The following is a 15,458-nucleotide window of genomic DNA, read 5'->3' as shown; positions in this document are numbered from 1 at the left end:
TAGAATAAGACAGGTATACAATACAAGAATAAGAGTTACCGTGTGGTGTAAGAAATAAATAATTATTTAATTTAATAAAAGGCAGCTGCAAACAGAAAAGTCTTCAGCCTTGATTTAAAAGAACTGAGAGTTGCATCAGACCTGCAGTTTTCTGGGAGTTTGTTCCAGATATATGGAGCATAAAAACTGAACGCTGCTGCTCCATGTTTAGTTTTGACTCTGGGGACAGAAAGCAGATCTGCCCAGATGACCTGAGAGGTCTGGATGGCTCATAGCGTAGCAGATCAGAAATGTATTTTGGCCTTAAACAATGTAGTACTTTATAAACCCACAGCAGTATTTTAAAGCCAATTCTTTGACAGACAGGAAGCCAGTGTAAAGATCTGTGAACTGGAGTGATATGATCCACTTTCTTGGTCTTAATGAGGACTCGAGCAGCAACGTTCTGAATCAGCTGCAGCTATCTGATAGATTTTTTTAGGGAGACCTATGAAGACGCCATTACAGTAGTTGAGTCTACTGAAGATAAATGCATGGAGAAGTTTTTCCAAATTCTGCTGAGACATAAGTCCTTTAATCCTTGATATATTCTTAAGGTGATAGTAGGCTGACTTTGTAATTGTCTTAATGTGGCTGTTGAAATTCAGGTCTGAGTCCATGACTACACCAAGATTTCTGGCTGCAGAATTTGCATAAATATGGTAACATATTTTGTAGTTTTCCACAATCTGAGCCAATGGAAACATGTAGATGTTGAACAGAAGAGGCCCCAGAATGGAGCCTTGGGGAACTCCACAGGTCATTTTTTTCCACTCAGATTTGTAATTACCTATAGACACAAAGTAGTCCCTGTCCTTTACGTAGGATTCAAACCAGTTCAGTACTGTGCCAGAAAGTCCCACCCAGTTTTCCGGTCTGTGTAGTAATATGTAGTGGTCAACTGTGTCAAATCCAGCGCTGAGATCCAGTAATACTAAGACTGAAATTCTGCTTCTGTCTGTGTTAAAGTGGATGTCATTGAAGACCTTAACAATAGCTGTCTTAGTGCTGTGGTGTGGTCAAAATCCTGACTGGAAGACATCAGAACAGTTGTTTAGTGCCACAGAGTTGTTCAGCTGTTGAAAAACAGCTTTTTCAATGGTTTTACTTAGAAACGGGAGGTTTGATATGGGCCTATAACTGTCCATTAGTGATGTGTCTAGATTCTTATTCTCTAAGAGTGGCTTGATGACAGTGATGGCAGTTTTCAGGGCCTGTGGGTAGACACCTGAGAGAAGAGACATGTTTACAATTTGTAGAAGATCTGAGGCCATGCAATTTGAAACATTTTTGGAAAAGCCTGTTGGCAGAATATCAAGGCAGCAGGAGGACGATTTCAGATGTTGTATAATGTCCTCCAGGTTTTTGTGGTTGATCAGATAAAATTGTGTCATGGTATTTGAATTGATTTTAAGTGGATACATGGGTAACATATACTGTTCCTAATATGGAAGCACTGACTGCTTGTCTAGTTTTCTTGAATTTTGTCTGTGAAGAAGGAGGCAAATTCATTGCAGGCCTTGGTGGATAGAGGTTCAGAGGCTACTGACAAAGGAGGGTTAGTTAGCCTGTCAACAGTAGCAAACAAGGCCCATGCATTATTATTGTTTTTGGCAATGATGTCAGAGAAGAAGGACCGCCTTGCATTTCTCAGTTCCAAATTATATATGCAAAGTCTCTCTTTATAGTTGTCATAGTGAATCTGGAGATTTATTTTTCACCACCTGCATTTGGCTTTTCAACACTGAGGTGTTTGCTCTTATTGCCATTAAAGGCTAATGGATCCTTGGCCTGAGAGCAGAGAGTAAAGAATGCAGACTTCTTTTAGAGAGTGAAGAAAAGAAAGTACATTTTTTATTGGCACAAATATGTCTTTAAACGAGTACAATAGCATTTCAACATGTCTCAAGGGCTGTAATTTAAGGTAGGATATAAACTACTGTAGAGCCATTGCAGTACAGTTTTTTTTCTTGCAGCAGCAGCAAAACTGGCTTCATTTTAAGGTAAATACTCATACAAACATCAGCTAAATGTATGTAGTGAGGCTAAATGAGTGGAAATCATAGGGGTAATTATCCTTTTATCATCTCTGTGTCAATGAAGTGGAGTGCTCTTACTTCAGTGGCACAGATTAAATATGAAAGGACAATACAACATGTGAAAACCATTCAACTCTCTCTTTGTTGTTTCTACCAAAGTCTCTGTTATTGTCAATGATGGTGCATCTACAGCGGTTGTTGTGTACAGTGTGAAGCTGCTGTCAGCCTTTTTTTTTTCTTTTAAATAAAAGCCCTACTGTAATGAGAGGCTTTTACTGTCAATTTAGATGCCCTGCCGGCCTCCGGAAATCATAAACAGGCTCTTAATTGAAGGGAGATGTCGAGGTCAGTGTAAGACTCAGCTGATGTGAAGCTGCATTGCAAAGATTTATGGCATCAATGAGTGTTAGCATATGACGTAAAAGCTCTGAGCTGCTTTCATTTTAAAAGAAATCATATTGAATTTCTTTGTATTTAGGTGGCTGCGACCTCAATGTCACACCACAATAATGTGTACAGTGTTGACAATGAATAGAAACTCGACTTGCCAACTCATGACATGTCCTCTTGTGATGGTTCATTTTATGTTAAAATCATTAAAATCAAACTGTTTTTCTCTCAGCTACAGTTAATAATGAAATACTGCTGACTCACACAACCACAGACTATTCTCTCACATAGACCTCAGCAGCAAAACACATAAAAAATACAAATACTGCAAATGAGCAACATTAAAGTGCCAGAGGCAGTCACATGTCATTTAAATTAATTGATAATAAACTCGTCTCTCTTTTCTCTCCCTTGCTCTCTCTTCTGCTTCTCTGTGTCTCCCACTAAAGAAGAGAGGCAACAGATCACCCCAGGCCCACCAACCGGTGCTGTTATCGGCGGTATTCTCGGTGCCCTCGCCTTTATCGGCATCATCATCGGCATCATCTTCTTCATCCGCAAACGCCAGGAGGACGGAGAGTAAGTCTTCATTAGCAATTCTGCATCTATCTCGTTGTGTGTTTAACCTCCTGAGCAAAATGAATCTCCCCCCTCTGGAACTAAGGCTCATTAAAACATATGACTTGTGATGAGGGGACCCACCAGAGATAGCTCGGAGACAAATCCTGACCTGAAGTTTATAGTGTGAGGCCGACTGGAGATTTTACTCCCAGTCCTCTGCTCCCCATTCACTGCATGCAATTCCTCATCTGTGTTGTTTCTGTACATAGGAATTTATTAAAACCTTCCCTGCTTTTAATACCAGTTTTAAGAGGTGATTTTCCCCACTGAGGCTTCCTGTAGAACAACGGGGTATACAATTTAATAAATATACAGTACATTCATTGTTTCCTGCGGTGGGGAAGTTTAGCCAAGTCTTGCAACTACTTGCTGAGTCAGAGAGGTTAATTAGACCCGTTTATGTTGCTGACACTCTTTTATGCAGTCACTAAAGTAGGTTGATGTGGAATTTATGAAGATTGCCAAAATACAGTACAAGCAGCCAGAAATAAGGATTGCAAAGGTCAGGGTCATGAGATATATGAACTGTATCTGTTGCAATAGAACGATTAGTGAGCCAGTCTCATAAAATTTCATAAAAATAAGCATGACCGCAGAGCTCTGTTTTGAACTCAAATTACTGGAAAATTACATTCCTTAAAGCCTCAATCCATGATTTGTTTCCAGCACAACTGGTTCCAATTGAAGCCCACGTTGTAGGATTCACACCCAGGATACAGTACTTTATATTGTATGAGCTACAGTGAGAGAGATATTAGGGATCTTTCTAAGCACAAAACTGAGCAGTGAGGGGAAAAATCATCGGGCTGAAAGAGATTTTCAAGGCGGTGAGATGCCGGCAAATATGAGATATGAGAAATACGTGCATAAACTTTATATGATTGAAAAAATAAATCGTAAATGTCTTGTCTAAAAATGGGCTTAAATAAATGAATTTACAGACTTGTCTTGAAATGATTGTAGTTTAAAGGTAAGCTGACAGATCTTAAACCAGCAGTAATCAATATTTTTGTTATTAACATTGAATCAGCTGACTCAGAGAACATCCAATTCAGCAGCTCTACTGAATTTTTTAACCCTTTTTGGGCTTGTTTTGGTTTTACAGCCTCATGTTACTGTATTGCAAACATTGCCTGAACTGTTCTCTCAACCCCATGTGGGCATCAACATTTCCAGCAAACAAGCTCGAATAAACCCACCGTAGCTGGTGGAGTCAAACACATAGCAGCTAAATAAGAGAGATTTTTCTTAAGAGTGGTGCAGACCAAACCAGAGCTGAAAGAAGACCTTACATTCATCAGGTGCATAGTCAGAAACTTCAGATGAATGCTAATAATGCATCAGATCTGCTTGATGTGAGAGTTGTTCGCTAAGATGTTAATCATAAAAACTTCATGAGATGTCAAGTTTTATTGAGGCTTTCCTGCCCTGTAGAAGCCAGAAATTGTTTTTTTTTTAATGTAATTAAAGTCTAGTTCTCAAAAATCCAGCTGATCTTTGTTAGACATGCGAACACGTAGTCTTTAGAAAAAAAAATTAAAATAAAGAGAAACTCCTTTAGAAAGCAAACTCCTTTCTTCCCTTTCCTATAAACTTTCACTGTCCCTCTAAATTATATTTGCTCCACCATCATCCTAATCTTTATATGAGCATAAGCAAAACTAAAAGGCTTCCACAGGGGTTAGTTAATTTAGAATAAATAAAACAAACGGACAAAAAAAACAACAAACAACTACAACATCAACAAAAAGCAGAGAGAGGTTATTTTTCCATTTACCCAATGTGGACTAGGTTATCCCATTATCTGTACAGCTGTATACTGTTCATGTTTCAGTCCATTCTAAATAAATGTGTCGTTCACGTATCTCTACATTCAGTCTTTTCTCTGTGTCACCTGGGCCTGCATGCACTCTGCTCCCCCTCTCCTCTGTCCACGTTGTATATTCCATCCATCCTCCTTTTGTGGACTTGTTTGATGACTCGATCTGTCGCATGTGATATCCAGTTCTTTTAGAGCCTTAGATGCTGTCTCTGGGTTGTCATACGTTTTTGAAGATCTATCGCCATAAAAGATTTTCAGCTTTGCTGGGGTGATGACATATGATTTAATATTTTTTCTTCCTCAGCTGGTCTCTCGTCGGTTTGTACATGACTCTCTGTTGTTTCACTTTTGTTGTAAAGTCATGATTGAACAAGATCCTCATTCCATTCAGAGTCACTTTCTTTGCCCATGCCGTCTGTGGTATTTTCTTTTCTTCTTATCATAGTTCAGTTCTGGTTTGTTCTGTATTTTCTCTGTAGGTACGGTGTGTCCAGAGAATATTAAAATCCTCCGTCAATTCTAGCTTATCATGTAGTTACCCTCTGTTTTCTCTGGGATGTTGCACATGTGGATATTATTTTGTCTGAACTTACTTTCAAGGTAGTCCATCTGTGTCTCTATGTCTTTTGTCCTGATCAACACAGACTACCCATTCAATAAGATATGCATGGATAAAAAAAATCAACTATGCTAAGGTAGCATAGCAGGAAGCCAAGTATACTGTTGACTTTATGTTTATGATTATATTGCACATCTTTGTCTATAACATGTTTTGTTCTAACTCTTCGGGACAGATTAACTGCATGGAAAATTTGCAATACTGTTTAAACTTTAGTAAAACTGAACAGTAAAATGAATAGTAAAAGTTTTTTTCAGTAAAACTCAGTGGACAGTAAGTTCAAGTTCACAGGAGAGGAGTCTTGTGGCCATATATTTTCACAATAGTAAAAGCATTTGTTTTTCACCCTACATTTGTTTCATGGTTAAAATGAATGTGTAAAAAGCCAGTCGCTCAAGTGAGAGTCAATGGTACTCTATCAAGACACTTTGATATATATAAGGGGACCAGACAAGGGGACCTACCGTCTGCACTGATCTTCGCTCTGTGTATGCTGAAGCGACAGCAAGATAAAATAAAGAGGCGAACTATAGGCCAGGAATGTAATAAATTAGCATTATATGCAGACGATGTCATTCTATATTTTACCTCTCCTGAACTCTCACTTCTAATGTTAATGACAGTAAATGTGAGTCTATGTGTAAGTAAACAACTTACAGATGACTCTAAAGAAAACCTCAGATTTAAGTGGAACCAAACTACAAGGAATAATAATTTATAATGATTTAAGCAAAATCTATGAGGTTAATTATCAGAATCTAGAGAAAAAAATTAAACAAGATCTAACCAGGTGGAAAACAATACCTGATTTTATTTTTAGTAGAGTGGATACAGTTCCTCTTCCTATTTCAATTAAAAAATTCCTCCACAAAGTTTTAACAGATGGAATGAAATGATAATTAATTTTATCTGGAATGACAAAAGGAAAACATCAATAAAATCTAAACAACATGGATTATCACTCCCAGACTTATTATTTTCAAATAAGTATCATAATGAAATGGACTACTGACAGTAAAAAGCTAAGTGGTTTATGATAGAAACAGATCAGGCTCCACTTTTAATAAAGACATTACCCTTTATAGATAAGAAGGATTATTGCACAATTGAAAGGGCAAAACAAATGGACCAATAACACTATATATAATTGGAAACAAATTGTCAAAAACATGAAATAAACAACAAATCTCATTTTAAACCAAACAAAATGGATAATGTGTTAAAAGATTGGTCAACAAAAGAACTGCAAATATATTCCAAATACTAATCAAGAATGCTTTTAATTCTTTCAAAGCTATATCAAATAGATTTGATTCGATTTAGCCCAGTCAATTTTTTATAAACATTTACAACTTAAAAACTATATCAACAATTTTCAAAAATGAGAAGGCAACCAAGAGCAGCACCCCTCAACAAGATTTATGATTTTTTTAAAAACTAAAATATGGACACCAATAATACTCTTAATATATTGGATAATATTGAAACACAAGATACAATCAGGAAGACTGGAAAAACATGTATGAAGCAATACATAAAACAACAAATTCTACGTATTAGAGGGAGTACTCGTGGAAAATATACACAAGATTCTTCATCAGGCCAAAAATACAATCGAAATTTACAATATCCATTAAACCAGACTGTTGGAGAAGCTGTGGCGAAAAAAATGCAAATCACTTGCATGTGTTCTTTTTCTGCCCATTACTAATAACGTTCTGGCAACTATTTATAACTTCTATCATGAACATTTTCCAAATTAAACAAGCACTTGAACCAAAGTGTATTATTGTAGGTACATCACCATCTGATCTCACATTAGAAATAAACAGATACCTATACATGAAACTTAGAATTGCAGCTATGAAACAGATAATGAGGAACTGGTGAAGACCTACTCCACCTTCATTTGACAACTGGAAGTCAAATGTAAACAGCATTTTAGAAATCTCCCTTATTGCTGTATGCTTGTATGTGTAGAATATAATCTGGATTGAATTACAACACAATAGGACATCTCGAGAGCCCAATATTTCAAGACTTTATTTTTAATTCTGTGCACTCTCAGTTGCCTGACTTGTTTTTCTATTTAATACAAAGAAATCTGACGTCCTAACATAGCAGCGATCAATACCGCATTATCTCTTGTCTTTCGTCCAATCAGGGGCCCACCCAAGCACAAGCCCCCTCCCCCAGTGAAGGCAGGCAGCTCGACAGAGATGGTGAGTGGTCGACATGGCTTCAAATCAATCTTTATTGTCACTGCAATTATATTCCACACGCACACGCAAAATACACACACTCAGTCCATTTGGGCAGTCATAATGGAGCTAATGGCTATTGATTGGAGATCTGAGTTGGCTTATGTGTGTCGAAATAATTAGCTTGGTTTGTAAAGAGCTCCATTAGAGTGCTCCTCTCGTCGTCCTCCTCTTCCTCCTCCTCCTCTCTTCACTTATTTTATTCCATCATTCTATAACATTTTGTTGTGCTTGTACCATATTAGGTAATGAGACTAAAACTCTGCAATTTTATGTTGATTAGATGTATAAAAGATGTCTAAATGGCTATAAATGCCAGGGCTGAAATGGAAGTTCACAGGGTTCAACAGTGAAAGTTTATTAGACAGTGTGTCTTTGAAAACCCTGTCAGAGCAATGTGACAGAAATAAAGAATTATCTCTGTAGTGTTATTTTTAAATCCAAACCAAACCTCAAGTCTGTGAGGGCAAGTCCAGGCCGAGTCACAAGTCTTTGAACAAGCATTTGAACATTTTTCTTTTAAAGTCCTTTCAATGCCTGGACTTCATAATCGAATATACTAAAGCAGTATGGAAAACAAATCTTATTTGTTTGTTGTTTTACTAGATCAAAACAATGTTTTTGCTGTCATTTTCTCACAGCAGTCAAGTTCAAGTTTGTTGTTGTTGTTTTTAAATAAGCTGACAATTTAGTCAGATTAGCTACCACTTTATTTGGAGGAAAAACTTGAATGTGAATATGTAAAAAAAACAAAAAACCTGTGAACTGAGGATGTTAAGGGCATTCATTTCACTGTTTGTCTTTGTTTTCTCTTTGAAATAAATTTGTCTAACTAAGCAGTTTGTTTACATCATGTTTAATTGTCTGACCGCTCACACCAACCTCTCTCTCGGCCCGTCTGATCTATTTTTAGAGGTGTGATTAAATTCTCACATGTCAGCAATTACTTTGATGAGTACAGTGTAATCATGTCTGATAGAGTCAATGACCTGAGCTGTGAAAATAAGTAGTACTAAACCCTAGGTCTCGTTCAAAGCGAGACTGTGTCACTTTCTCACTTGTGGCAACCGAGGCCACAAGTGGTATCGCACGTTGAATTCGTCTTCATTTGTCAAGATTCTGATTGGTCAGCTGCTTTTCTGACATGTTAAAATGAAATGTAACAGAGGCGTAAATAGAGAAGAGCAGTTCATTATTGTCAGTTACACAGTTAGCTTATGTTTGCTAGTATTTACTTACATTAGTCACCACTCTAGCAACTGGTCATACCAGACAAAGTAAGGCTGTAGTGTTAAAAGAGTATTGAAATGTGTGTTTTATTGCTTATAAATTGAAGAGTGTGTTATTTCAGGTTACACAGACTCGCTTTTAGTCTGTCTCAACTCTGCAGCTCTATTATCTTGTTAATATTAACTTCCTTTTATACATTATTCCAAGGTCTTCACTTCTCTCCTCCACTTGACTGTGCTCTTATTGTGTTGTTTCCTGTTTTATATTCTTTTCTCTATGCTCATGTGGTTTCTGTGCATGTAGCTGAACAAGCCATCAGAGCCTCCCACAGCCACAGAGACAGCACCTCTCAGTCCAGGAGAGGTTTACTACGAGCCCACCGGGAGAGAGCCTGTCACGGTAACTATCACACACCCACACACACACACACACACACACACATACATACATAAGCATGTTTTGCTCACTGACACATGAGCCACATTCAGTCACAGCTGGTTCCATATCTGTTTGGACAGCCACACACTGTGTTGCAGAGACGTCATGGTGTTTTTACTGTGTACCAATCAATCAAATGTTATTAATATTAAGCTGTATTTAATTATAAAAATGTGTCAAACTGTCTTATTGTTAAAAAAATGTAATATCTTATAATCCCTTGGGTATGTACAGCAGATTTGATGCTGGCATGTGAGGGGAGAGAACCTCAGCAGTCTTCATCTGATCTGATTTGTCTAATTAGATGTATTGCAATATGTGTATTCGCCATGACACGCTATATTAAACACACCTCTTCGCCCTCGCAGAACCTGGATGACGAGACCACTGGAGCCCTGAATGGCGGCGCCCAGCCAGTCCTGGATGACTCGGCCAAATACGGCAACATCAATGAGCTCAAAGAACATGCCACTGATGGTCACCACGGCAACGACATGGAATCATCCAGTCACGAGCCACCGGCTGCCAACATCTCTCGCGGCGAGAGCTTTGTATCTCCCGCCATGTATGTGTAGCCACAGCAACCGCAGATCATCGCAGGCATATGGGCAAGTTCCAGGTCACCTAAATTTGCATGAAAAGCAAAGGCGAGCACACTTGTTGCCACATTAGAGAAAAACATTGTATTGTACATTCATCTTTTTGAAAAATTTAAACAGTTTTAAGCTGCGCACCATGATGTTTTGCATTTGATTTTATTTTTCTTTACCGGGCACATTTAGGAGTTTTAGGTTTCCACATATCCCAATGAAAACTGTTTTAGCGGTGTTTTAATTTTCAAGTGGAACTATTGAGGAGCAGGCATGTTAATAAGGGTGACAAGCTTTTGTTTATCATCAGCATTACATTCCAAATATCTGGTGAAGAAAAACAAAAATAAAATACAAAATATCAAAGTTTTAAGAGCAAAGTTTGAGATGCACACACCTATGATATCTGCAAAGCCTGATAGCCAGTGAAGTCATATGTGCATTGCGTATGATGAGGTGGGCTTTTACAATGTGTTAATTACATGGTTGAGAGGTGTTGCAATGTAGGTGAACTGGAACAATTAACACTAAATAACTTTAAATAACACACAGCACACTGCGTGTGTGATGCTTGTAAATCTAAATATCCACCAAAAAAAACAGCAAGACAACAAACAGCTTCTTCAATGGATTCAGTAAGAAATCTTATATGCAACATTTTGTGCCATGAACATACAGTACAACATCCCCATCACAAAGTTATTGTTACACGTGAGTCTGCCAGTCCTGGGGTCTTCTGTTTACAGCCGTGGAAAGTGATTGAAACATCTTTTTCCTCTCTCTGAGCACAGATAAAACATCAGGCTCCTCTAGCAGCCTCGTACCACAGAAAAAGTAAAAATACTATCCTTGAAGTCCTTTCAAAGTATTCTTCTTCCACGGTTGGTTTGGTTTGAATGACATACAGCTGAATTTGGTCCCAGGAAGTCCAAAGCCTGATCATTTGGCTCTGCAGGCAGCTTCAATTAATCACAAGAGATGTTGGAAAGTATTTCAGTTATTTATCAACTCCTACAATAACTCTGAGACCAGCCTTTCCCACTTTTGCGAAGCCGAGGCTACGGTCCAAAAAAGAAACATTCCACTTATGTCAAAGGACCTTATCTGTCCCTGGGCCGCAGCATCTGTTAGAGTTCTTGGCTGCTCGTTAGCACTAACGAAGTGGAAATGACATCATTTTGAAGCTCTGTAACCTGGCAACATTACATGATTAAGATTCCATGATTCATATTTGCTGTTGTTAATTGCAAGAGTTGGTAAGGCTGCATAGTGGCGGAGGTGAAATTCGGTTTACAGCAAAGCACACACACCGCAGGGTTCTTACATCTGCACACACACACACACACACACACACACACATACCAATGCTTGTATTCAGGCCTCTAATAAATAACACTATCAAGAAAACATTACAAGTATGTATTGAGTATGAACATGTTCCGCATATATTGGAAAAATACTGCCATTACAGCCATTTTAACAGATTAAAATGGTCATATACTAATATATGCAGAACATTTCACATATGGAGAAAATATGCATTTAGCTTTTTAGCCGGTTGTCCGCAAGCAAACCATGCAAACAAAAAAACAAAAAAAAAGACAGAAAAACAGGTGAACAACAACTATGCCTGGCTGAATCAAAAATTGGTTTTCATAGATGTCAGATGGTACCAAATGATGAACAAACTGTAAATAGTATTGATAATATTGATGAATAATATATTGTTGGTGAATTGTGTACACATAAAAAATAAACAAGTGTAGGTGTTATCAGTGCCTCTGTACAGGGGATGGAAGTTTGTTAAGTGTCAAATTGAATGATCAAAAAAAAAAAAAACAAAGTGTATATTACTATTTTACTTTTCACGGGTACATCGAGGTTGTCACTTAATACTAAAATGTTTTGAGTATATAAAAAATGAAATGGTGTGGATTTTACTCCTTGTTCATATTACTCTGCATGGCATGATCGGTGGCTTGTTGAAACACTTTCCCAAGGCTGTTTGCGGAATAATCTTTTTCATTTGTAAAAGCATTTTGAATGTCAAAAAAGAGAGCTGTTTTTTATCTCAGTCTCAAAGCATCTGTCACATTTATGCACACCACAAGTACAAGTCCAATTTTAAGTTGAGAGAGCAGGATTTTTTTTTTTCTTTTCAGCTCAGTGGGCTGCCTGTTTTTGTCTTTGGCGCTGATCAGAAAATGCAGTCAGCATGGAATAGTCATCACTCGCAGCCACAGAGTGCAATACTCATAGATGCAATCTTTCCTCTCATCACGCTTAATCTTGAGTTCTTGCTTGAGACCTTAAGTCACATAAATCTTCCCCAGTTACCTACACAAAGCACATAGCACCCACAAAAGCACATATGCAGGTGGTAGATATACTTTAGATTCAGTTTAACAGGTAAAAAGATGATTAACTGGCAGATAGAGATTGAAACAGGAGGAGAAAAACGGAAAAACAAAACCAGAATGATATAATAACAACATAATAATATCCAAGAGTTAAAAGAATAGATACAGTAAGAATACAAATAAGTCTATAATCACAGCTTTGCTTTCTGCAAGGTCAGCACCAAATGCAATATTTTAGTTTTTTCTGATGTATGACAATCATATATTAATATTTAACCATCACTGGCTTTGGTGGAGAGGTTTTTTTTTCATTGTTGTTCATATAGTTGTAGTTATGATAGAAGTCCCACTTTTTGCTGCATGCTAACTGAAATACTGCTACAACTTTGTTCCATCTCTAAAAGGGGATTTTTAAAATCACAGTTATGTTTTAACTCTTTATTAGAATTGAAATAAGATAACCAAGTTATTATTAATGGTTGTAATATTTGGTTCTCATCCAAAGTTCACAGAATAATTAATCTGCACTATAAAATCAGGACAGATGCAGGATTAAAAGGGATTTCTATAGTAGCTACCAGTGTAAAAGTTTCTTATGTATGTCCGCTTTTTGTCTCTGAGATGTTTTTTTTTTATTAAAGGGAATGTCTGCATGATGCATGGACCTATGGGGGAAAAAGCTATTTCCTTGTTTTGCAAGAAGAGTTGCACCACTATGACAAGTATTTGGCTTTTTGGACTCACTTACATGGTGCAGTGTCAGACAATCAGGTACAATGTATTTTATAGCCCTGCCACAGAACATAAAGGGGAATTAAATGTGATGGTTTTGCTCTTTTGTCTGTAAATTAATTTCCCACAATGGATGAATATTTAGTTTCCTGTGGAGTAATGTGTTTTATGTCTTTGCCAGCAGCCGCTGTTGATAGCTTGAGCAAAAGGAAAAAGACAATCATTGGGACCCATTATACAATATCAGAGACCAATGACTCAGCAAGCATTCGGTATTGAGTTTCAGCTCTGCCGTCTCATTTAAGGGATCATTCAGTTTTACCCAGAGCCTTGTGTTTAATAGAGCTGCTTCTGTGGTATCTTGAATTAAAATCTTGACATTGTCAGGAATATAGTCATGAAGCTGCCTCCTAAATTTGAAATATAAGCCCAGTTTACAGGCTGTAAGATGATGGAGGAACTACAGTGATTTCAGATGGACTGGCTGTTAGATCAAGGCTCTGAGTCCATCCCTTCTGTGAGAGATGCAGCGTTGCATTTCGGCCAAGGTGCTTTCCTCCGTCTCCTCGTATCCCCTGTTACAGGTTTGATGCCAGAAACACAAGCTGTGAATGTCAGCGATAAAGCTGTTCGGGCTGAATCTGGTCCTCTCCTTCATTTGCCACCCTTCTTTTTTTTCTCCCCTTCTCCCTTCTCTCTCTCATTCAACCATTGTCATCACCGCTTTTCATCACAGAGCCAGACGTGCCTTCTTTATGTTATTTTTAGCTTTTCAATTCTCACATTTCTTGTCTGACAGTAGAACAGATGATGAAAGGGGGAAACACACAAATACAGGATAGGTTTGACACTGATGATGGCAATGCTAAAAAACAAAACACACTGGAGATGTAATCATATTTTTGTGAGTTTTTATCAATTTTCTTTCATTTTGTTTATTGTTGTTTTTTTTTTTTTAATCACAGATCGATTATCATTTTGTATGCTTTTTGGGAAACCTATTGTACACGTTTTACAGATCATTGTCTTGTCAAATAAAATGTCAACCAAATCACAGGATGTCTTGGTTGATCATTACTTTACCTCTGCCAACACAAAAGTTCTACATTTATTAGAAGTACAGGTATAAACCCCTTGAGATGAACCACCTCGTTTTCAAGGGGGTCCTTAACACAAAAAATACAGAAAATACAGTATATAAAGCAAAACAACACAAATACAATCACACATACACAGACAAAATCTCTCCCAGGTCTAGCCACACACAAACACCCACTGATTCCCCCAAAAATGCCGAAATACATACTATAAATGTACATATACCCACACAAAGCTATACAGGCTACATGCACCTACATGTTAGAGATAGAAATGTTTTCCATATCTCAAATTTAATTAGAAGCAAGAGTAGGTTGTTAGAAGATAAGTAGACTATAGTAGACTATACAATGACCTGTATGGAATTAAGAATTGTTTTACGTAAGAAGGATAGTTAAAGAAACTGCATTTGAAAATAAATTGCAACCAAGTGAAATGTCTTCTAGATTTAGGTGTTAACCAATTTAACGACTCATACATAAAACAGTGATGGGTTCTACAAGGACACCTCAAAACAAATCTACAGAGTAGATAGACAGAGAGTATTATAAACTACATTTAGGGGACAAAGATTTGTTTCTGAGGTATTCCAATAGACAATATCTACATAATCTAGTATTGGTAATAACAACTCTGAAATAATCCTTTTCTGACCTGAGGGGGAAACAGTTGATAGAACAATATAAAGTTCTCAGGCTGCAATTTATTTTCTTTATCACTGAGTTAATCTGGGGCTTAAATGAAAGTTGAGAATCAAGCTAGAGACCCAAATATTTAAATTCCTCCAATCTCTCAAGCAGTGTCCCATCTAAGTAATGAATCAACCAATTATTGGTTTAATGCAGAGAATTAGGCCTAGTGCCAAACAACATACTATAAGACTTCTTCTTACTCAGTAGAGGTGTGTTAAAAGAAAAACATTTTTGAGCAGCATCAGAATCAGACTGTAATGTACATTGAATTTGTGTGTCATGTTTGGAAGAGTAAATCACAGTATCATCTGCATATAATTGAATATCACAATACGAACAGATTTGTGGGAGATCATTCATAAAAATGGGGAACTGCAATAGCCCTAGAGATGAACCTTGAGGTATACCTTTGTCCATAACCATAAAATCTGACAGACTGCCCTGATGTCTGTGGTGAAGATATGAATTGAACCAGAGTAAAGAATGTTTTGAAAAACCAATAGCAAAGTTTGTCAAGGAGGGGGTAA

The 15,458-nt window shown here is 37.4% G+C and overlaps 1 protein-coding gene across 2 annotated transcripts in view; it reads left to right on the top strand.

Annotated features, from left to right (window-relative positions):
- The window catches only part of pvrl2l (PVR cell adhesion molecule related 2 like), a 297,229-nt gene extending 286,659 nt beyond the window's left edge, over positions 1–10,570 (top strand). Inside the window, exons 7-10 of one of the 2 annotated variants that reach the window (XM_044334965.1) lie at positions 2,921–3,047; positions 7,695–7,752; positions 9,325–9,420; positions 9,828–10,570. In XM_044334965.1, coding sequence (XP_044190900.1) covers positions 2,921–3,047; positions 7,695–7,752; positions 9,325–9,420; positions 9,828–10,034 — 488 coding nt within the window. In that variant the 3' untranslated portion in view covers positions 10,035–10,570. Of the gene's footprint in view, positions 1–2,917; positions 3,048–7,694; positions 7,753–9,324; positions 9,421–9,827 lie in introns of both variants that reach the window. The other variant, XM_044334964.1, reaches the window with a different exon arrangement.
- The last annotated feature ends 4,888 nt before the right edge of the window (positions 10,571–15,458 follow it).

This window comes from Thunnus albacares, chromosome 19, assembly GCF_914725855.1.
Source record: "Thunnus albacares chromosome 19, fThuAlb1.1, whole genome shotgun sequence".
Classification (NCBI taxonomy): Eukaryota; Metazoa; Chordata; class Actinopteri; order Scombriformes; family Scombridae; genus Thunnus; species Thunnus albacares.
This window is presented reverse-complemented; position numbering and strand designations above follow the sequence as displayed.